The following is a 23421-nucleotide window of genomic DNA, read 5'->3' as shown; positions in this document are numbered from 1 at the left end:
AGCATGTGTTTCTCTCTGTCACAATATTTATTTTTTCACATGTACATAAGGAAGGGTAATCTTCTAGGACAGTTTTTGTACAGGGTTTTTGCTGGAGTCGATCCCGACACTAGTTTTTTTTTTATTACCCTGTAATTTCTATGAAGAAAAAAAAAATTTAAGAGGTTTCAGTATTATTGGATGGCCATATCAACTGGGCAGGTCAATTTTGGATGGTCACCTTGCATTCCTTGTCTTGAAGTTTCTTCAAACTGTCAGCGGACGTCGCCGAGGAGGGCATGCCAATTAATTGTAGCTCCTGAAGATGCGTCAAATGTCGCAGTCCTTCCTCCACAAACAGCTTCAGCATAGCATCGCACCTTTCCAGAGTGAGGTGGGTTAGTCTCGGCATCGCCCCAGCCTCCAACTTCAATTCCTCAAGGTTGTGAAGAGAGCGTAAGGTGAGGTACTGCAGTTGTGGGAACCCTTCGGAAGAGCAGTACATGCTCCTCCCCTCGTACGAGCCGGCGTCCAATTCAAGCACCACGAGGTTTGGAAACTTCTCTAGTATTAACATTGGGTCTTTTGTCAAACCACTCCACTTCAACATGAGCTTGCGGAGGTTCGGGGGGAAAAAGCTGCTGTCGGGGAGTCGATCGATGAGCGTCGCCGTCTCCGTCAACCTCCCACCCAATTTCAGCACGCGAAGGTTGCGCTGTTCTTGAAATACAGTGAGGACCTTCACAGGAATACCACCGATGTTGTAGAGGCAGAGGCTGACGAGTTGGGACAATCGTCCCAGCCATTTGACCGCTCCTTCCGGAAATATTTCATCGGACATCCTCCGCGATTTTAGGTACAAAGTTCGCAGGTTGCTTCGTTGGCAAGCCATTGGTATATTCCCATCAAACAATGTAAGGAAGGGATCCCAAGTGATGATTCGCACATGCCTCAGCATCGGGATGACCAAAAAGGAACTGTGAAGGTATATGCTTTCTGCTTCCACTTGAAGAGTTTGCAAGTTCAGAAGACGGCTGATCGACGAGGGGAATTTCGCACCAGCCTTCGATCCTTTGATTCCTAGATATCTTAGATAAATCAATTTTCCGATTTCCTTGGGGAAGATCACAGTGCCATTGCTTTCCAGATAAAGCACTCGCAAGGAATTCCAACGTTGAACTGGCGGCACACTAGATGACATCAAGTTGAAGCTCAGGAGAGTGCGTGGCGGATTCGGCGAGGACGCGCTAAACTCATCGCCGCCGGTGGAGTCCGGGGCATCATAAAGAGCAAAGCGGTAAGGTACCATTTCACCCTCACCCGGAGATGCCTCGAGATCTGCACGGCTGTTGCAGACTTTGAGGAACCCATCCTTCCTGCCTTCTTTCACCCCCCCATTCACGTAGCGAGTCGTGGATGCGAACATCTTTGATCCGACCATCGGTCTTGCTCTTCTTAACAACTTGAACTATGCACCTCTGAGCCAGCTCCTTCATGTGTCCGTCGACGACCTCTTCCTGCCTCTCCCCCGTCGGCACAAAACCCTCGGCGATCCACATGTTAGAGAGCTGCGGTACCGAGATAACCTTGTCCTCCGGGAAGGATGCCATATAGAGAAAAAAGGACTTGGAATACTCGTCCGGCAAGTCGTGATAACTGAGGGCCAATATGTTCTCTATGTTATTGTCATCCCTCATATCTCCCCATTCCCTATCATCGACCATTCTTGACCACGTTTCGATGTCAAGGTTCTTTGATAGATATCCCCCTAAAACCACAAGAGCAAGAGGCAAGCCATTGCATCTCTTTATGAGCTTCCTCCCTAAGCCCTCTAGCACATCAATCTTTTCTTTCTTGTGATTGCTGTTATATGATGGGAAGGCCTTGCTGCGAAGATGCTCCCAGCTCTTTTCATCATCTAAAATTTCTGGCTTATGGAGGAGGATCTTCAATTCTGGGTGATTTGCAACTTGTAAGTTACGAGTAGTCAATATGATTCTACTCCCATTCTTGTCCTCGGGGAAGATTTTGATGTGACCATTAATTTTGTCCCATGCGTCGGTTGTCCACATATCGTCTAGCACAATCAAATATCTTTTCCCTTTTAGGAACTTACCTATTTCTTCCCCCAATCTTTCCTCTTCCATATTTTCTGTAGTTTCAAAATTTATTTGCTTGGAGATTTGTTTTAGTAGATTCAGGACATCATACTTCTGAGAAATGGTTAACCAAGCGAAGGTATTAAAATGTCTTTTAACTTCAGGGGTATCAAAAGCCTTTCTAGCAATTGTTGACTTTCCTAGTCCACCCATCCCGGCTATGGAGATGACAGTGAGGAACGGATTCTTTGGGTCCAACAGTTGTTCTACTATTTCCTTTCGTTTGTCGTCAAAGCAGATCAGATCTATATCATCATCAGTAGAAAGAGAAATCCGTATCGGATTCTTCTTATTTACGTGACTAGATAGAGGATTGAAACTATATCTCTCTCCTGTATCTTTTTTCTCACGTATCTTGCTTCTAATATCTTTTAGATCCTGGCCAATCTTATGCAGATTTATCAAATAAGCTGGGGTACGTGCATACCTTGACATGGCACCAATGAAGCCTCTCTTTAGCCTCCTCCTCGTGGTTATGTAGCCGGCGAAATCGATGATGTCCTCGGCTTTGTATGCTACTTTTCGTATCTGGTTGACCATCGTTTTCGCCGTTTCTTGTCCATTCCTCCATTTTACATCCGCATCCTTGAGAAAGGCTCTCATCATTTCTAGCTCTTCTTTCATGGACTGCACTTGTGCACGAACGCTGGATAACATCACAGCTTCTTGGACGGCGAGGTTGGCGATCGTCTGCAGCACAGAAGAAATAGCAGACTCGGCCATTTGATCACTCTCTCAGCTAATAATCAATCTTAATCTCTCTAACAACAAAGATAATAAGAGGAGATAGCTCGATAACTCAAAGCGGGTACCACCTTCTCCATTATATAAAACATCGTTAGAGAGAGGTGGAATCTAAGACCTACGTACGTAGTACCTTTCTTAGCAGTCAGTGACGTCCCGTTTGCGTTACTTGTGGGTTTCATCAGAATATAAGACAATAACTACTTTAAAAGATGCTTAACTTAACTTTGTTTCATGATCTGGCTCAGCATAATTTGGAAGGAAATTGATTAAAGACACTACCAGCATTTTACTTTAATAATTCCACAATTGCATTTTGCTCTCTAAATTTCGAAGGAAATTTGATTAAATGCATCACGAAGTCAAAGTGTTATAAAAAGTTAAATAATTAAGAGAGTTTATAAGTTATACTTCAGAAAATGTCTAGGTATAATTAGCTTGTAGGATAAATGACATTTGAACTCAAATTTTCAATTTGTGCGTTTGAATCAATTTAGCCAGACTTTGATTTTATGAACTTTTAAAACACTAGAGATGAAATAAGTGACTAAATTATTGTAATTAATATTTTTCTTATATAACAGATGACATAGTGAGAAGAATCATTTTACCCGCCGTGTTAAGTACATAATACTTTTCTTTGACGGTCTCCAAAGAAAGAATAAAGATTATACTCGCATTTGTTCTTCTCTTCATATATTGCTTGATGGAGAAACGGCTACCTTGCTTTCCTTGGGGCTTTGAAAAAAAGCATCCCATCCTCACTTTAGTATAATATTAAGAATAAATTATATTTTACTGTCCTATAGTTTAGCTCAATTTTAACTTATCTTTATATATTATAAATTTAAGCACTTAATCTTATATAGTTTACACCAACTTATAGCCAAGGCTAGATAGCATTATTTGGATTGGACATTATTTAATTACATATCCTTCGTAATGTAATTAAAAGTGCCGTAGGAAAGTTTTCTTTCTTTTTTTTTTTTTGTTCAGCTACTGCACCCATCGATCTCACTGCCACGTAGGAGATGTCTACATAATTTTATTTATTTAAGGCTGGACCAAGATGTACTGTGGTGTGTATGGTGTGAACTCTGGTCTGAAGTCGTCGGCGACTAAGCGGTTGGATAATAAATTTAGCCACAGTCGCTGGAAATCAGCGCAGACTTCTAAGCCACAGGCCAATCGACGTCTGCCAACCACCTCCCCGACCGTAGCAAATTACCATGATCATGCTTGCAGGTGATAGTCTGCCGACTTTGGGATGGATGGATGTGTATATCCTAATTCGTGCATCTTCCTCTTGATCCAGTTGAGCAATAGCATGGGCAGTAGATCAGGGTTGAGCCTTAACATGAGCAGTAGAGAAGAAATAAAAAATAATAACAATGCTATTTGTGTTTATATAGTTGGTTTTAGTGGCTTATCTTGGTTAAGCGATTTAGATCGAGCTTTGTAACTCGACAGTGCGGTAGCCTGAAAGATCAGCTTGGTGATGCAGCAACTTAGAATATGGGTTCGATGGCATTTAACTTAAAAGTCTAGTTTAATAGTGTTGCAACTTTATACAGTAGCCTGATGAGATAACTAACCCATCTGTGATTTACTTTGAGGTCTAAATCAGTCTTTGTCCTGTTCATAACTTATCTACAATATTTTTTATTATTATTTAAGAGCCTGAAGACTAAATATAGGCTAGATAAATGACTAACCTTTCATAGATACAAATACACTTAGGTATCACCAAACTTTAGTCAATTTATACTAAGCCATATGGTCTAAATTTCAAATCGTGTTTAACGTCAAACTATTGCTTCGAACTAAATACTGCTGAGACGCTCTAAGCCATCATATTGTTAAATTGCTCATCAACAGAGCATTGAATTAGGCTACCAAATAATTTTATTTATAATAATTATTTAAAATTAAAGTTGATCGTATTACTTTTTGAGTCTTAGGAAGGATAACTATAAACTCTACGATAGTCGATTGATATATCTAACCTATGAGTTCTTGAACTACTAAAAAAAAAAAAAGTTTATCTAACCTACGAGTTCATGAGCTATAAAAAAAAATAAAAATCTTCAGTCTCGCCTCCTCGGGATCAGATGCAACATGCAACATTTATGAGCAGACCACTTCCCAACTGTATCACGTGCCTTTCACAACACTCTTAATTGCATGCGGATTGCTCTTATCGTTCCAGATCGCCCTCAGTAGCCTATAAATGGAGCAAGAGACCAAAGTAGAGCTCCCATCAACTTAGAAATTAAGACATGGCTTCTAAGGCTTTGCTTGTGTTTGGTCTTCTCTTGGCGGCTTCTCTCCTCGTCTCCTCTGAGGTGGCAGCTCGTGAGCTCGCGGAGGAAACACGTGAGTGCTCAATTCCAATTATTAACATATGCATATTTTTAGTGTTTGATTCATGCATGCATAATCCTTAACCAATGAAAAAAATAGTCTATAGAAAATGCGATAATATGAAACCAGAGTTATTAAAAAACACTCATAACTTAAAGTTATTCACATCGAACCAGAGAATATACATTTTTAGAGAGAGACAATGAATGATGTGTATAGAACTTAATTGTTAGTTTATTAACAAGTCTCTCATATGCACCAATCAAAGAAACCCTTATATATATATTAAGTTGCACAGCATATATACTTCGTCCAAATACACACACACACACACACACACACATATGCATGTAACGTATAATGACAATTGCATGGTCCATTCAGACGAGAAGAAAGCAAACGATGCTGGTTTGCAAGACTATGGAAGGGGCGGTGGTGGATATCCTGGTGGAGGCTACCACGGCGGCGGCGGATACCCTGGCGGTGGCTACCATGGCGGCGGCGGATACCCTGGTGGTGGCTACCATGGTGGGGGTGGATATCCCGGCGGTGGCTACCATGGTGGTGGCGGATATTGTCGCTGGGGGTGCTGCCGCCGCGGTTACTCCGGTGGATGCCGGTGCTGCGTGCACCCCGACGAGATCCCCGACCGCGAATATTTACCGGATCAGGTGCAGAACTGATCAGAAGAATTTGAATGCTGTATTGCGGTCGAAGTTGTCTGAAGAGTGAAACGATGTGTGTTTAAAGGGAGGATATATATATAAATATATATACATATATCCTTCCATATCTTATGCTTCCTATCTATCTTTGATGATAATAAAATGTGTTTCACTTAGTTAACAAATCTTTCAGTGTACCAGCTGGGAAATTCTGTTCAAGTTTTTAGTTATATACTTCGCTTAATTAGCTTACTACATTAGGCTTTAATTGAATGAACAGCAAGCTCCAACACTAGTCATTAAACGGAATTATATATATATATTCAAGAAATGTACATTATGGTAAGATTTAAGTTCCACGAACCTCTTTACGATCGTATGTAGCCATCAATTAATGTCCTTAAAGAATAGTTTTTGAAAAGGAATTGGCTTTTGTAATTAGATACCTCTGAAAATTGTTCATCTTAATATTACCTATTAGTTAGTTATCTAGTGTCGCTTAATAGTGAGTTAACAAGCTCTTTCCGCAATCCATTTAATTTCATTGCCCAGTTCGTAATCTATCAACTAAGATTTGGGTAGATCTACGACTCATTGCAATCGTGTACCTATTAATTAATCAGGTCGGTTCTGTCTCTCACGAACCAAAACAGAGCCTAAATTTCCATTCTTTCTTCTGGTTTTTCATAATTATTGGAGGATTTTTCACACAAGTATATGTCATTTTCATCTCTTTTTCTTCTTTTTTATTTATCTGATGATCTTTCTTATTCAAATATAGCTAACGTAGCAGTATCAGTGCCAGTAGCAGCAGTACTATCCCATTATATACGTGTAGTTGGATCCCATAAAAATAAAAGAATTAATTAATACATGTAGACTGTCCATCCATCAAACACAGTCCTGCCGTATCACATGTTATAATACTTATCGACTAATAAAATACATTATATTATACGTAACATTAACGGAGAGATTGATGTACTAACTCCCAACTGTACATCTCGTGGGGTTCACCCTTCATTCAAATCCCCACTTAATTGCATGAGGACAGTCTTCCAGTGTTACGTACAGCATTTGCCCATCATTCTTTTCCGCTCCTTTGCATATAATTAATTAAATAGGGCAAGAGATCGATCAAAACTACTCTCTATTAACTTCCCAGTCATCACCGCTTCTCAACCAAGACATGGGTTCTAACACTTTCCTTAAAGTTTAGCACTTACAAGGTTTTAAAGATCGATAAAACTAGAGGTTATTGGTTCATTAATTAAAAAACTTAAGTTTTAGATAGAAATAATAAAAATGGACTCAACCGATAATTCAACACTGTCACTAACTCATCTAATAAAAGAATCACGTTCGTGTTTATGCTATCTTGACTTGATACAGAAGAATGCCAAAGAAGCTGGTATTTGTTGGGTTTATTTAGCCAAGTTGATTTGGGCTAGCCCCATGAGGTGACTCACTTGGCCAATAATTAGTTGAGTGAGACCTTTGTTAAGGTGTACTTTTTGCTCATGCCACTTAGTGAAAAAGAAGACAAGAGAAAAGGAGGTTTTTCTCTACATACAACAAGGGTTTGCAACTAGAAGATTTCTTGGTTGGGATCAAAGGCACAAGGATTTTCTTCTTCACATCTACAAGGGTTTTCTTACTTCAAGAAGGTTTGGGTCTCTCTATTGGAGGTGTTATCTAAACTTGTTAACTTGAAGCTAGGGTTATTGGTTTCTTGTGGATGGCATTCTTGTGACTTTAAGAGACTTGTTGTGGTGATCTTCTTTGTACCAATTCTCTTGATAGTGGATTCAAATTCATGCTCCGTGAGTTTTCCCTTTGAGAAGGGTTTTACACATAAACATGGTGTTCTAGCTTTCTTTGGTGCTTGGTGTTGTTAATTGCATATGTTTCTTAATTGGCATCAATTTTAGCTTTCATTGTCATAGATCTCTTGGGTGGGAAAGAAAGCTCCTTTCCAACAAGTGGTATCAGAGCCTTGGTTGGTGCACATAAGGTGTTTGATAAAATTCCCTAGAGAGCTATGGAAGTGAATACAAGTAGAATGATGAGCTTAAATGGTGCCAATTGGAGGACATGGAAGGGCAAGATGCTAGACTTGCTTTATTGCAAAGAAATGCATGCTATATTGGAAGGTGATGATGCTAAGCCAAAGGATATGTCGGAAGATAAATGGAAGCTCTTGAACCGGCAATGTGTTGGTTTCATTCGGCAATGGTTGGAAGATAATGTCTACCATCATGTGGAGAATGAGACATCGGCTAGCACATTATGGAAGAAGCTAGAAGACTTGTATGAGAGGAAAAGTGCAAATAACAAACTTTATGTCTTTAAGAAGTTTGTTAATTTGAAGTACAAGGAGGGCACACCAATGGCGGATCACTTGAATGAAATGCAAAGTTTAGTGAATGAGCTTGCAACCATGAAGATGGTATTGGATGATGAATTCCAAGCACTTCTACTCTTAAGTTCTCTTCCGGAAAGTTATGAAACATTGGTGGTTACTCTCACAACAATGGCATTGAACGGAGTAGTGACAATGAACATGGTGAAAGCTAGTTTGCTTGAGAATGAAACAAGAAAGAAGAATATAGATTCTTCACACTCACAAGTTCTTATTTCGGAAAATAGAGGGAGGAGCAAAAGTCGTTTTTCTCACAATCGTGATAAATCTAAAAGTAGATCCAAGTCAAGAAAAGGTATACATTGTTACAATTGTGGTAGACCCGGCCACATGAAGAGAGATTGCAAGTTTCCAAGAAAGAAGAATGAGAAGAAAAGTGAAAGCAAACAAGAGGATAATGATACCACCGCGGTTTCGGATGAAGAATTGATGATATTATCCGCTTGTGACGAAACTTGTGTTGCCATTGCAAACCAAGACTTGGATTGGATTATTGATAGTGGAGCCTCATGTCATGCTACCCCAAGGTTGGATTTCTTCACTTCTTACAAGGCTGGAGACTTTGGTTTTGTGAAGATGGGTAATAATGGAGTTGCAAAAATTGTGGGCTTGGGTGATATACATCTTGAGACTAGTTTAGGCAATAAGCTAGTACTCAAGGATGTAAGGCATATTCCGGATCTTCGTTTGAATTTAATCTCCACCGGCAAATTGGATGATGATGGTTTTAAAAATCGGTTTGTTAATGGAAATTGGAAGCTACTCAAAGGTGCACTTATCTTAGCAAGGGGGAGAAAATGTTGCTCACTTTACCGGACTCAAGCTAAGGTGTACAATGGGCAAATTAATACCATAGAGAAAGAGACATCTATGGATCTATGGCATAAACGGCTTGGTCATATGAGCGAGCGAGGTCTCCAAGTACTTGCAAAGAAAGCACTCATTTCTAATGTCAAATGTATGTCATTAAACCGGTGTTCTCATTGTATTATTGGAAAGCAAAGTAGAATTTCATTTTCACATACTTCTAGTAGAAAGCATGATTTATTGGAATTGGTGCATTCTGATGTATGTGGACCCATGAGAAAATAATCTATGGGTGGTGCATTTTACTTTGTCACTTTTGTAGATGATGCTTCTAGAAAGGTGTGGGCATATACAATGAAGCACAAGAATGAAGTATTTGGCATTTTCAAGCACTTTCATGTAAAAGTTGAAAGGGAAATCGGAAAGCCTTTGAAATGTATTCGGACGGATAATGGTGGAGAATATAGAGGTCCATTTGAAATCTATTGCAAGGAGCATGGTATCCGATGTGAGAAGACGGAAAGCGATACTCCTCAACATAATGGTGTGGCGGAGCGGATCAATCGCACTATTTGTGAAAAAATGAGGTGTATGTTGTCACATGCCAAATTATCAAGATCATTTTGGGGAGAGGCAATGCGGACCGCATGCTATTTAATTAACCGGTCTCCTTCAAAGCCTTTGAATGGTGATTATCCGGAGAAGGTATGGACCGGTAAAGATGCCTCTTTCAAGCACTTGAAGGTATTTGGGTGCAAAGCTTTTGTTCATGTTCCAAAAGGTCAAAGAAGTAAACTTGATGACAAGTCAAGGCCATGTATCTTCTTGGGTTATGGAGGTGAAGAGTTTGGTTATCGGCTTTGGGATCCAAAAACTAAGAAGTTAGTTAGAAGCCGAGATGTTGTGTTCTTTGAAGACCAAACTATTGAAGATGTTGACAAAGTTGAGAAGCCACAAGCTAGTGAAGGTGAACTTGTCGATTTGAGGCCTATTTCTCCTCCGGTGATTCATGATGAAGGGGGAGATATTCAAGAAGATGAACATGAAATGTTTGGTGAAAATCCTCTTGAAGATTCTAGCCAACAAGGAGAACCTATACATGAGCAATCTTCTCAAGATCAACCTCCACCGGTTCCGCAAGTTAGAAGATCTATAAGGGTCTCACAACCATCAAGAAAATACTCTTCTAATGAGTATGTGATGCTTAATGATGTTGGAGAGCCGGAAACATTTCAAGAAGCAAATATGCATGAACAAAAGGACAAATGGCAAAAGGCTATGCAAGAGGAGATTGATTCTTTACATAAAAATGAGACATATGATTTGGTGAAGCTACCAAAGGGCCGAAAAGCTTTGAAGAATAAATGGGTGTTCCGATTGAAGAATGAAGGTGATAATCAAGTCAAGTACAAGGCAAGACTAGTTGTTAAAGGCTTTGAGCAACGGAAAGGTATTGACTTTGATGAAATCTTTTCACCGGTTGTTAAAATGTCTTCTATCCGGATTATTCTAAGTCTTGTTGCATGTCTAGACTTAGAATTGGAGCAATTAGATGTCAAAACCGCTTTCCTTCATGGTGATTTGAAGGAGGAGATCTACATGGAGCAACCCCAAGGTTTTGTTCATAAGGGCAAAGAAAACTTGGTTTGCAAGCTAAAGAAGAGTTTGTATGGATTGAAGCAAGCACCTCGGCAATGGTATAAGAAATTTGATGGTTTTATGATGAGCCACAAATATAAAAGAACAAATGCGGATCATTGTGTTTATGTTAAGAGGTTTGCGGATGGTGATTTTATCATTCTTTTGCTCTATGTAGATGATATGCTTCTAGTTGGCAAGGATGTAGAGAAGATCAAGAAATTGAAGAAAGATTTGGGTAAATCTTTTGATATGAAGGATTTGGGACCGGCAAAGAAAATTTTGGGCATGGAAATTAAACGTGATAGGAAAGCAAAGAAGTTGTGGCTATCACAAAAGAAATATATTGAGCAAATTCTAAAGAGATTCAATATGAATAATGCCAAGCCGGTTGGAACACCATTTGCGGGTCATTTCAAATTGAGCTCAAAGCAATGTCCTTCAAGTGAGAAGGAGAAAAATGAAATGAAGAGTTTTCCCTACTCCTCCGCCGTAGGAAGTTTGATGTATGTAATGGTTTGCACAAGACCGGATATAGCATATGCGGTTGGTATGATTAGTAGATTTCTCTCTAACCCGGGAAAAGAGCATTGGATAGCCGTGAAGTGGATGATGAGATATTTAAGAGGCACTTCTAATTTATGTCTATGTTTTGGAGGTGGAAAATCTCACTTAGTGGGCTACACGGATTCCGATATGGCCGGTGATGTCGACACTAGACGGTCTACTTCGGGGTATATATTTACTTTTGGAGGGGGAGCCGTATCATGGCAATCAAGGCTTCAAAAGTGTGTTGCTCTTTCTAGCACCGAAGCGGAATATATAGCCGCTACCGAAGCTTGCAAAGAAATGTTGTGGTTGAAGAACTTTTTGCAAGAATTGGGTTTGGAGCAAGATGGATATGTAATCCATTGTGATAGTCAAAGTGTCATAGATTTTAGCAAAAATGCAACTTATCATGCTAGAACCAAACATATTGATGTCCGCTACCATTGGATCCGGGATGTTTTGGAGAAGCAATGGTTGAGACTTGTGAAAATATCCACGGACTATAATCCATCGGATATGATGACCAAAGCTCTTACAAAGGTGAAGCAAGAACTTTGTAGAGACTTGGTGTATATTGATGTTTGGTGAGTATTGGCATTTGGCATGAAATTCACTAAGAGAATGAAGACTCCCCTCATGGGTCTAGAGGGGGAGATTGTTGGGTTTATTTAGCCAAGTTGGTTTGGGCTAGCCCCATGAGGTGACTCACTTGGCCAATAATTAGTTGAGTGAGACTTTTGTTAAGGTGTACTTTTTGCTCATGCCACTTAGTGAAAAAGAAGACAAGAGAAAAGGAGGTTTTTCTCTACATACAACAAGGGTTTGCAACTAGAATATTTCTTGGTTGGGATCAAAGGCACAAGGATTTTCTTCTTCACATCTACAAGGGTTTTCTTACTTCAAGAAGGTTTGAGTCTCTCTATTGGAGGTGTTATCTAAACTTGTTAACTTGAAGCTAGGGTTATTGGTTTCTTGTGGATGGCATTCTTGTGACTTTAAGAGACTTGTTGTGGTGATCTTCTTTGTACCAATTCTCTTGATAGTGGATTCAAATTCATGCTCCGTGAGTTTTCCCTTTGAGAAGGGTTTTACACATAAACATGGTGTTCTAGCTTTCTTTGGTGCTTGGTGTTGTTAATTGTATATGTTTCTTAATTGGCATCAATTTTAGCTTTCATTGTCATAGATCTCTTGGGTGGGAAAGAAAGCTCCTTTCCAACAGTATTCAAGACTTTGCTCAAGTACTGCAGGACGCGGCTTCGGCTAAATCCCTGACCCAGAGTGAGTAATTACCGGAATGAGGCCAGAATTGAAAAACACTTGGGTGCTTCTAGTCTTGTCCGATAATAATAATGCTGCAGTGTGGTTAATTGTTGTTTAAAGTGTTTTACTTATTTCATTTTTTTTATCTTAATTAATTTGTCTTCGAACAATTGTATTTAAACTGCTGAAATACCTCTTTCGATTTCCTCTCGCCTGCATGGAGATCACGCACGTAATTAGTTTGTCATGCATATATAACTAGAAACCTTGGACGTCACGTAATCATTTTCATGCATGGCTTATAAATCATATATAGTATTTTGCACTCACGAGTTTCCTCGCCTAGATCACGAAATGCCATCTCTGAGGAGACGAGAAGAGCAGTTGCTAGGAGAAGACCAAACACAAGCAAAGCCTTAGAAGCCATGTTGATCTTTGAAGACAAGATACTGAGTTGATGAGACCCTCCTTGTGATCTCTTACCCTATTTATAGGCAAAAGGAGAGAATGAAGGAATGAAGGATAATGCACTACTTTAGGGTCTATCTGCATGCAATTTAGTGAACTGCAAGTGACTCAACTGTACAGTTGGGAGATGACCTCCCCAATTATTATTGATTGTGAGATCTTCTGTATTTGATTTTGATTTTGAGCTCGAATGTACCTATGGGATGCGCATAATCGATGCATTATTATATGTATAATTTTACAGCTGGACTAACTTGAATGCATCAAAACAACCCTACAGATTTTGTCATTAATTTTCTTTTTTATGTATATCTGAAGTGGGCTGCCTGAACTCATTTTAAATTGCTGCCAAGTACCTCGGATGCAGAAAATTCCTACCACTATGATTCCAGACAATCTGCTGCATGACCGTGGTACGTAATAGTTATGTGAATAATATTGTAATCACTCTATTTTCTATGATATCCTTTTTTGTAAAAAGATAATCACCGTCTAGCTACTTTGATGATCATAAGGAGTTGAATGTGATGGATTAAGTTGTGTTGTGGCTAAAAGAATTGCGTATGCGATAATCTAATGTTAATTTCACTTGGGTATAGTTTATGTGATCATCTTAATAGATACTTAAACTGGCTTCTCCTGATAGTAATTATCCTTCCAAACCACCAAATTACCCTAAGTTGATATTAATATACCCTTAACATGTATCTCAAAGGGGGCCATGGTCCACGTCTTAACCTTACAAATTTAATGTTAATTTTTTTTTCCTAAAGAATTAATATGCTTATATACTAGATAGCCCCTCCACCCACCTCAGATATGACCTGCATGCATAGATACTCTGACATTGTCCTCCCAACAAATTATTAATTCCTTCACTGCAGCTACTTTTGACTACCAAAATTCCTTTTTCTATTCCGCCACCACGGATCGATCATTTCTCCCCCATGTAAATAATTCTACAGATCAAATGTAAATTAAATTTTAGATGAATCAAGTAGTTTTTGTTTAAAATATGTAAGGGACAATAATTTTAATTTGACCCTATTTTTATATTAAATAATAGAAAAAAATACTACTTGGGGTGGTTTTTTAAATATCTAATGATAAAAATAAGAAAAGAAGAGTGGTTTAAGATGTTTTTGAACAACATTAAAAATACTGGGATCGAATTAGCAATAGTCAAAAGGCATGGTATAAAATAAATAAGAAAATAAATAAAATAGGCTTGTTATAGTGGGGAAATTCAAGCTATCAGATAAAGATCTTATAATTTCTACCTAATATATAATAATAATAATAATAATAATAATAATAATAATAATAAAAAATAAATAAATTTTAAAACTTATCAAGCTGAGAAAAAGCCAATACGCTTAGGCCGAGGATATTTTGTTCAGGTTTGATTCATTTACATTCGAATCAAGTCAGAGCCTAGCTTATTTTGACAGCCCTACAAGTACATGCCAGCCAACCAACTGCAGGCGATCCTTAAACAATGAAAAATAGAGTCTACAGATAGTGCGGTAAGATATGGTGGGAAAACACTCATAATTTAAAGTTATGCATGTTAATTGATCAGAGTTATTCGCATTTTTTACACACACACACACACACACACACTGAGGGTGTGATGTTCTAGTTGCTATTCATAAATGAAATAGGAAATATTGATTTATGAATGATATATATGCATATGCATGTAACGTATAATGACAATTGCGTGGTCCATGCAGACGAGAAGGATGCAAGTGACGCTGGTGTGCAAGGCTATGGAAGGGGCGGTGGTGGATATCCTGGCGGCCATGGCTACCGTGGAGGCGGCGGACACCCTGGCGGTGGATACCCCGGCCGTGGTGGTGGTGGCGGACGTTGCCGCTTCGGATGCTGCCGCCACAGTTACCGCGGTGGATGCGTTTGCTGCATGCACCCCGACGAGATCCCCGACCGCGAATATTTACCTGATCAGGTGCAGAACTGATCAGAAGAGTTTGAGGGCATCGCCTAAATGCCTTGATATGGTGCTGTATTCTGGTCGAACTTGTCTCTAGAGTGAAACTATGTGCGTTTAAAGGGAGGATATACACATATATCCTTCCATATCTTATGCTTCCTATCCATCCATCTTCGATCATGATGATAATAATAATAATAATAATAATAATAATAATAATAATAATAATAATAATAATAATAATAATAATAATAATAATAATGTGTTTCACCTAGCCCATAAGTCATTCAGTCTACCAGCTGCATGAAATTCTCTTGAAGTGTTTAATTATATATCTTCGCTTAATTAGCCATCCAGTATCGCTTAGTAGAGAGTTGCATGCCGTCGCCAAATCTCCTTTATTACACAGCCCGTTTAAGTATGTCGGCCACGATTTTAATAAATCCACTTGATCGAATTCCATCACTTCAACTCTCATAATCCCGATCGATTAGCAAGCAAATCTGGTGATTGTTTTACATAAGTTTATGTCGTTCTAATTTCTTTCTTTTTTTTTTTTACCTCTTTTATTAAAACTGTCCATTTTACTCTAGAGCTATTAAAATAGTTGAGCCATTAAGCTCTGCTCGAAATTAAGCTATTAAAATTTGATCCGCAGATATGCTCGAAACTATCTTAGGAGCTTGATCCAACTCAGATCGTTAAAACTCAAAAATAATAATGTAATATATTATTACTAATATGAATTTTTAAAGCCTTGTTTCATTGCTGTTAAGACTAGATTCAAGGTTGAATTAATTTAGATTTGAAATTAACTCGAATTAATATTGAATTGAATTAAATTTTTTTAAATTTAAACTTAGTTCTATAATTTGGTTCAAACTAAATTTATTTTAAATCAAGCTTGATCTAAGCTCCGGTCGATTACACCCCTGATTTACTCATAGCCGACTTCACGTATCACATGTCATTATACGTATCGATCAGAAAATATTATACTATACGTAGCATTAATGCAGAGACCGATGTACCAACTGCATATCTTGTGGGGGGTTCACCTTTCATTAATTCAGAACCCCTCTTAAATTGCATAAGGATGGCCTTACAGTGTTACGTACAGCATTCTCCCAGCATTCTCCTCCACTCCTTTTGCATGCTATTAAATAGGGCAAGAGATCAAAACAGCTACCTAGATCTCTCTGAGTTAACCAAGGATACTCGTAATTACTCAAACTCGCATATAGATATGCTTTTTTAAAGATCCAAAAATAGATAGATTGTTAGGAATTTCTTTTGTTCTTTTCAAGGCATAGCCTGGAGAGAGATAACTTCATTAAATCCAATCATATCTTGCAGAGAGATATTTTAAAGAGCCCATCTACTAGAATTATAATAAAAATATGCATCAAGTCTCACATAAAATTTAAATAAGAAACATCCAACACATTCCACTATATCAAACAATCGCTAACTTAAATTTTCTTTCGATTTCGGATGAATTTTAAAACAGTGTAACTATAACCTGCAAAAAATATAAAGAAATTAAAGTAGAGCTCCCATGGAGTGTTCATATCGTTTAGTACGGGAGAAAATTTTTCTACTGATTTTTCATTATTACAGGAAAATTCTTTTACATAATTTTATATATTTTTATTTATTTATTTAATTATATGTATTTTTAATATATTCGATGTAGTAGTACCAGTATCGGTAGCAGTACGTACTACCCCATTGTATGCTGGTAGTTGGATCCCATAAAAATAAAAGAATTAATACATGACTGTCCATTAATCATCACTGTCCAAGTGTCCATTTTACTCATAGCCGACTTCACGTATCACATGACTTAATACGTATCGATAATATATATATTATACTATAAGTAACATTGATGAACAGATTGATGTACCATCTCCCAACAGTACAGTTTATGGGGTTCAACCTTCATTCAAAACCCCTCTTAATTGCATGAGGACAGCCTTACAATGTTACGTACAGCATTTGCCTTCCATTCTTTTCCACTCCTTTTGCATATAATTTATTAAATAGAGCAAGAGATCGATCAAAACTACTCTCTTCAACTTCCTTGTCATCACCATTTCCAAACCAAGACACGGCTTCTAAGACTTTCCTTAAAATTTAGCAATTAGTAAGTTTTAATGATCCATAAGCATAGAGATTGTTACTTATCAAAAAGTTAAGTTTTGGATAGAAATAAGAAAGACTTAATCCGATAATTTAATATTATTAGTTACTCGCTTAGTAAATAAATTATGTATGTGTTTAAAAAATTTAACATCTAATAAACAAATCACTTTCATATTTATAGTATCTTGATCTGAACCAAATACGACTAACCCACCTCAATTACCCCATAGTTTTAGGTCAAAGATAAGAAGACTGCCAACGAAGCTGGTGTTCAAGACTCTTGGGGGACCAAGGTGGTGGATACTTTGCTCAAGTACTGCAGGACGCGGCTTCGGCGAAATCCCTGACGCAGAATAAATACTGGATTGAGGCCAGAACTGAGAATAGGATAAGGATATATGTATACGTCCGTCCTATTCTCAAGATGGTTTTGTCCTGTAATAATAACGCTGCAGTGTGGTTAATTGTTGGTTAAAGTGTTCATCTTATTTTACTTATTTGACGTTTCTATCTTAATTAATATATCTTTTAACAATTGTATTTAATATGCTAAATAACACGGTGCCAGATACCTATATATCATTTGTAATCGATCATACACGAATAACGTAACTAATTAAAACTTCAACCAAATTTCATTGCACGATTTTTTATTGCCACAAGTACAATACTATGATACATAGCATCTTTATTCCAATCCAACACACTAAACCCTTTATTTCACACTAGATCTACTCATTACTGCCCAACCAGCAAGCTAGAACACCACATTGATCTCATCGTACGTGCACTCGAATCTCCTTAGTTCTGAACCTGATCAGGTAGGTATTCGCGGTCCGGGATCTCGTTGGCGTGCCCGCAGCACCGGCATCCACCGTAGTATCCACGGCGACAGCACCCCCACCGGCAATATCCGCCGCGTCCAGGATAACCACCGTATCCGCGCCCTGGATAACCCCCGTATCCACGTCCTGGATAACCCCCGTATCCGCCACCCGGATATCCCCCGCCGCGGTAGCCGCCACCGGGGTAGCCTCCGTAGTCTTCAAAGCCTACCTCTTTCGCTTTCTTCTCATCTGCATGGAGACCGCGCACGTAATTAGTTTGCCATGCATATATAACTAGAAATTTTGGTTATTAATCATATATAGTATTTTGCACTCACGAGTTTCCTCAGATAGATCACGAGATGCCATCTCTGAGGAGACGAGAAGAGCAGTTGCTAGGAGAAGACCAAACACAAGCAAAGCCTTAGAAGCCATGTTGATCTTTGTGAAGATATTGATCAGTACTCGAAGACAAGATACTGAGTTGATGAGAACCTCGTTGTGGTCTCTTACCTTATTTATAGGCAAAAGGAGAGAATGAAGGAATGAAGGACTGAAGGAATGAAGGGTAAACGTACTACTCTAGGACTTATCTGCATGCAATTTAGTGAACTGCATGTGACTCAACTGTACAGTTGGGAGATGACCTCCCAAATTGATTGTGAGATCTTCTCCATTTGACTTTGAGGGTGGATATAACTATGGGATGCGTATAATAAATGCATTAGTATGTATATCTAACTGCAAAGCCGGACTAACTTGAATGCACCAAATCCGTTCTGATCAAGAAATTATGCCATAAGGACTAACTATATATCTAATTAATGTATATATATATATATATATATATAAGTTCGGCTCCTTCACATTCAAACCAAGCCTGACTTAACCATAGCGTAGCTCCAGCAGCTGGTTTATTTTGACAGTCCTACAAGTGCCAACCAACCCAACTGCAGGAAATTCCTATAATTGTGCTTGTAGGCGCCTCTTGCCGACTTATGATGGATATATATATCCGTACTCTCTCTCTCTCTCTCTCTCTCTCTCTCTCTCTTATTGGGATAAAATGCAATTAACATGCAACATTTAATGAGCAGACAACCTCCCAACCGTATCACATGCCTTTCATAACCCTCTTAATAGCATGCAGATATCTCATATCGTTCCAGATCGCCCTCAATAGCCTATAAATAGAGCAAGAGAACGAAGTAGAGCTCCCATCAACTTAGAAATTGAGACATGGCTTCTAAGGCTTTGCTTGTCTTTGGTCTTCTCTTGGCGTCTGTTCTCCTCGTCTCCTCTGAGATGGCATCCCGTGAGCTCGCTGAGGAAACACGTGAGTGTTCAATTTTAATCATTAACATACGTATATGTATAGTATTGGATTCATGCATGCATACTCCTTAAACAATGAAAAAAGAGTCTATAGATAGTGCAGCAAGACGAAACCTACGATGGAAAAACACTCATAATTTATGCACGTTAATTGATCATAGTTTTGAATGATGTTTTAATTGTTATTTATAAATGAAATAGGAAATATTAGTTTATGAACGACATATATGCATATGCATGTAACATGTAATGACAATTGCATGGTCCATGCAGACGAGAAGAAAACAGATAATGCTGGTGTGCAAGGCTATGGAGGGGGCGGTGGTGGATATCCTGGTGGTGGCTACCATGGTGGCGGTGGATACCCTGGCGGTGGCTATCATGGTGGCGGTGGCTACCATGGCGGCGGTGGATACCCCGGCCGTGGCTACCGTGGTGGTGGCGGACGTTGCCGCTTTGGATGCTGCCGCCGCAGTTACCGCGGTGGATGCGTGTGCTGCATACACCCCGACGAGATCCCCGACCGCGAATACTTACCTGATCAGGTGCAGAACTGATCAGAAGAGTTTGAATGCTTAAAAGCCTTAATATGGTCCTGTATTTTTGTCTGAAGAATGAAATAATGTGTGTTTAAAGGGAGGATATATATGTATATATATACATATATATCCTTCCATATCTTATGCTTCCTGTCCAGCTTTGGTGATAATGATAATAATAATAAAAATGGATTTCGCCTAGCTAATAAAATCGTTCAGTGTACCTGGGAAATTCTGTTGAAGTGTTTAATTATATATCTCCCCCTAACTGGCTATCTAGTATCTCTTAATAGAGAGTTGCATGCCGTCGCCGACTTCCCTTAATTAAACAGCCCGTTTAAGTACGTCGGCCACGACTTTCTATCCCTATCACTCTCATCATACATCCGATCGATTTGCATGCAACTCCGGTGATTTTCCACATATAATTTTGTGTCATTTTCATTTCTTGTTATTCTCTTTTATTACTTGATGCATGATCTTTGTTAATCAATATATCCACGCATACCAGTACCATTACTATCCCATCTATGCATTACATACTGGTGGTTGGATCCATTAGGTGTGGTAGGCCATCGATCGATCAAGTTGACAGTGGACATCTTAGTCAAGATATTGAAGCACATACTGCTATCACCTTCCAATATCTGCAGGCCATATCCGTTCATGATAATTCTAGAGCGCTTGGATGTAGACTGATAGCTTTAAAGTAGCAAGTAAAGAAGTTATTGAAAAGAAACGAGTCAAGTAAACATAAAAGAATTAACATGCATGACTGTCCATCCGTCAACACTGTCCATTTTACTCTAGAGCTGTTAATGTAGTCGAGCTGGCTCTCCTCTAGTTTGGCACAAAATTAATGTTGTATATTAAATTTGAATAAATTTAGATTTGAAATTGCTTTTTTATTGGCTCGAATTAAAATTAGCTTAAATTAAAGTTATTTTATTTCAAATTTTGATTCTATAATTAGGCTCCATATTAATTTTAAAATCAAGCTCGATCATAGCTCATGTCGATTAGACCCTTAATTTACTCATAGCCGACTTCACATATGACATGTCAGGATACGTATAGATAAAAGTATATTATATTATACATTGCATTAATGGATACCAAACTCCCAACTGTATATCTAATGGGGTTCACCTTCCATTCAAAACCCCTCTTAATTGCGTAAGGATAGCCTTACAGTGTTACGTACAGCATTAGCCCACCATTCGTCTCCACTCCTTTTGCATAATAGTAAATAGGGCAAGAGATCAAAGCAATAGGGTCTTATTTGCATTGAGTTTAATGATTTGAATTGGTTTAGATAAGACTGATTCAATAATTAAATATTTTTTTTATTTTTTTTATTTAATTAAATATATTTTTTAAAAAATTAAAATTAAAATATAAAACTAACTAATTAAGTTCGGAGTCTTACCTCAAACCAAACAAGACCTAGATCTCTTCAACTACTCAGAAATGATCACCACTTCAATACCAAGACATCTGCTTTCCTCATTTCCTCCGAGATGGATCGTGAGAAACCCGTAATTACTCAAACTTTAATTAATTAATGGCTTATAGTCATGCTTGAAATTTAGCAATTACTATGTTTGAAAGACCGATAAACATATATATTGTTAGTTTGTTATTTAGAACCTTAAGTTTTGAATCAACCGGTTATATAACTCTCGTAGATAAGAAGAAAGTGAACGAGGCTAATGTTCAAGACTTCGGCCAGCATCCGGATAGTGGATACTTTGGTCTGCTAGAGGATGGCTTCGATCAATGGCATTTAGAGGGGCAGTGAATACTTATACTAATATTTTCGTATGTATCTTTTTCTTTCTGTTGTTTAGAAGCAAGGTATAAAAGTTACAAATTTAGTTGTATGTTAGTGGCGCTACAATTTAAGATTGGAAAATATAATAGAAACCTAACTAAAAAAATAAATCTTAAGAGGTTTTCAATAGTTTAAAGGTTTAAATGAAATTATATGTATATGTCCATTCTATTCTCATGCTTCTAGTTATGTTGGTAATAAATAACGCAGTGTGGTTGATTTGGTTAAAGTGTTCATCTTCACATACTTATTTGATGCTTTTATCTTAACTGGTTTGTCTTCAAACAGTTGTATTTAAAATGATGAATAACCTACGGTGCCAGATACCTATATATTTGAAATCATACATGCATAACGTAACCAATAAATACTTCAACTAAATCGCATTACATGATTTTTTATTAATTGCTACAGGTACAATACCACGACATATAACGTCGCTCTTCTAATCCAAAACACCTGACCTTTTATTTGTACTCCTCCACACTAGATCTACTACTTACTACGAAACAACCAAACTAGAACAACACATTGGTCTCATCGTGCACTAAAATAGATTTCCTCAGTTCTGCACCTCATCAGGCAGGTATTCGCGGTCTGGGATCTCGTCGGGGTGTGCGCAGCACCGGCATCCACCGTAGTATCCACGGCGGCAGCACCCCCACCGGCAATATCCGCCGCGTCCGGGATAGCCACCGTATCCGCGTCCCGGATAACCCCCATATCCGCGCCCAGGATAACCGCCGTATCCACGCCCCGGATAACCTCCGTAATCTTCAACGCCTGCCTCTTTCGATTTCTTCTCATCTGCATGGAGATCGCGCACGTAATTAGTTTGTCGCCATGCATATATAACTAGAAACTTTGATTATTAATCATATATAGTATTTTGCACTCACGAGTTTCGTCGGCTAGATCACGAGATGCCATCACTGAGGAGACGAGAAGAGCAGTTGCTAGGAGAAGACCAAACACAAGCAGAGCCTTAGAAGCCATGTTGATGTTTGAAGACAAGATACTGACTTGATGAGACCCTCATTGTGATCTCTTACCCTATTTATAGGCAAAAAGGAGAGAATGAAGGTATGATAATGCACTAGTTTAGGATTTATCTTCATGAAATTTAGTGAACTGCATGTGAGTGCAATGTACAGTTGGAAGATGGTCTCCAAATTAATATCAATTCTGGATTGGGAGATAGTCTGATACTAATCGTACTGATCAGATGGACTAGGATTGATGCATTAATACATCTGACTGTTTTCTGGCATCTGTGAAATTCTTACTACAGGGATGGCAGACAATCTGCTGCATGACAGTGGTAATAGGTATGTAAATAATATTGAAGGCATTAATAAGGGCATGGCCTTGATTTGTCGAACTTCTATGCCTGCAACTCACACAATTTTCTAGGATATTTTTAAGTTAAATAATCACCGTCTATGTTGATGACCATCACGTATTGGATCCAATCGATCGATCACCATAAGTTGTGATAGGGCTACAAGAACTCCATATTGCGTCTTGCTTACGTGTTAATACATGCATGCATGTAGCTGCTATATATATATTTTATTTAATCTTAATAAATATATAAAAATGTCCTTCTTCCTCGTGTTTATAGTATCCTTCCAAGTTCCAAACCACCAACAACCCCCCAACTTAAAATTAAAACACCCTTCCTTCCATCCACCCACCTCCACATATGACACAGAATGCATATATA

General features: G+C 38.4%; 2 protein-coding genes and 1 pseudogene across 2 annotated transcripts; 2 read left to right on the top strand and 1 right to left on the bottom strand.

Annotated features, from left to right (window-relative positions):
- Positions 1–16: 16 nt before the first annotated feature.
- LOC140779085 (putative disease resistance protein At1g50180) lies at positions 17–2861 on the bottom strand (annotated as a pseudogene).
- Positions 2862–5146: 2285 nt separating this feature from the next.
- LOC140779164 (uncharacterized) lies at positions 5147–6094 on the top strand. The gene is made up of 2 exons (XM_073124147.1): positions 5147–5258; positions 5631–6094. The coding sequence occupies exons 1-2, from the start codon at positions 5162–5164 to the stop codon at positions 5927–5929; spliced, it is 396 nt and encodes a 131-aa protein (XP_072980248.1). The 5' UTR covers positions 5147–5161; the 3' UTR covers positions 5930–6094.
- A 13117-nt stretch (positions 6095–19211) lies between these two features.
- LOC140779292 (uncharacterized) lies at positions 19212–20062 on the top strand. The gene is made up of 2 exons (XM_073124308.1): positions 19212–19323; positions 19596–20062. The coding sequence occupies exons 1-2, from the start codon at positions 19227–19229 to the stop codon at positions 19877–19879; spliced, it is 381 nt and encodes a 126-aa protein (XP_072980409.1). The 5' UTR covers positions 19212–19226; the 3' UTR covers positions 19880–20062.
- The last annotated feature ends 3359 nt before the right edge of the window (positions 20063–23421 follow it).

This window comes from Typha angustifolia, chromosome 15 (assembly GCF_048772165.1).
Source record: "Typha angustifolia cultivar Huaian chromosome 15, ASM4877216v1, whole genome shotgun sequence".
In the NCBI taxonomy this organism is placed as follows: domain Eukaryota; kingdom Viridiplantae; phylum Streptophyta; class Magnoliopsida; order Poales; family Typhaceae; genus Typha; species Typha angustifolia.
The sequence above is the reverse complement of the archived record's forward strand: the minus strand, read 5'-3'. Positions and strand labels throughout refer to the sequence as shown.

What these genes read in the sequence shown, in the direction of transcription:
- LOC140779164 (XM_073124147.1), top strand. Translation starts at nt 5,162, where the DNA reads ATGGCTTCTAAGGCTTTGCTTGTGTTTGGTCTTCTCTTGGCGGCTTCT. An exon ending in TGAGCTCGCGGAGGAAACAC is followed by an intron (nt 5,259 to 5,630) that starts GTGAGTGCTCAA and finishes TGGTCCATTCAG; the next exon opens with ACGAGAAGAAAGCAAACGAT.
- LOC140779292 (XM_073124308.1), top strand. Translation starts at nt 19,227, where the DNA reads ATGGCTTCTAAGGCTTTGCTTGTCTTTGGTCTTCTCTTGGCGTCTGTT. An exon ending in TGAGCTCGCTGAGGAAACAC is followed by an intron (nt 19,324 to 19,595) that starts GTGAGTGTTCAA and finishes TGGTCCATGCAG; the next exon opens with ACGAGAAGAAAACAGATAAT.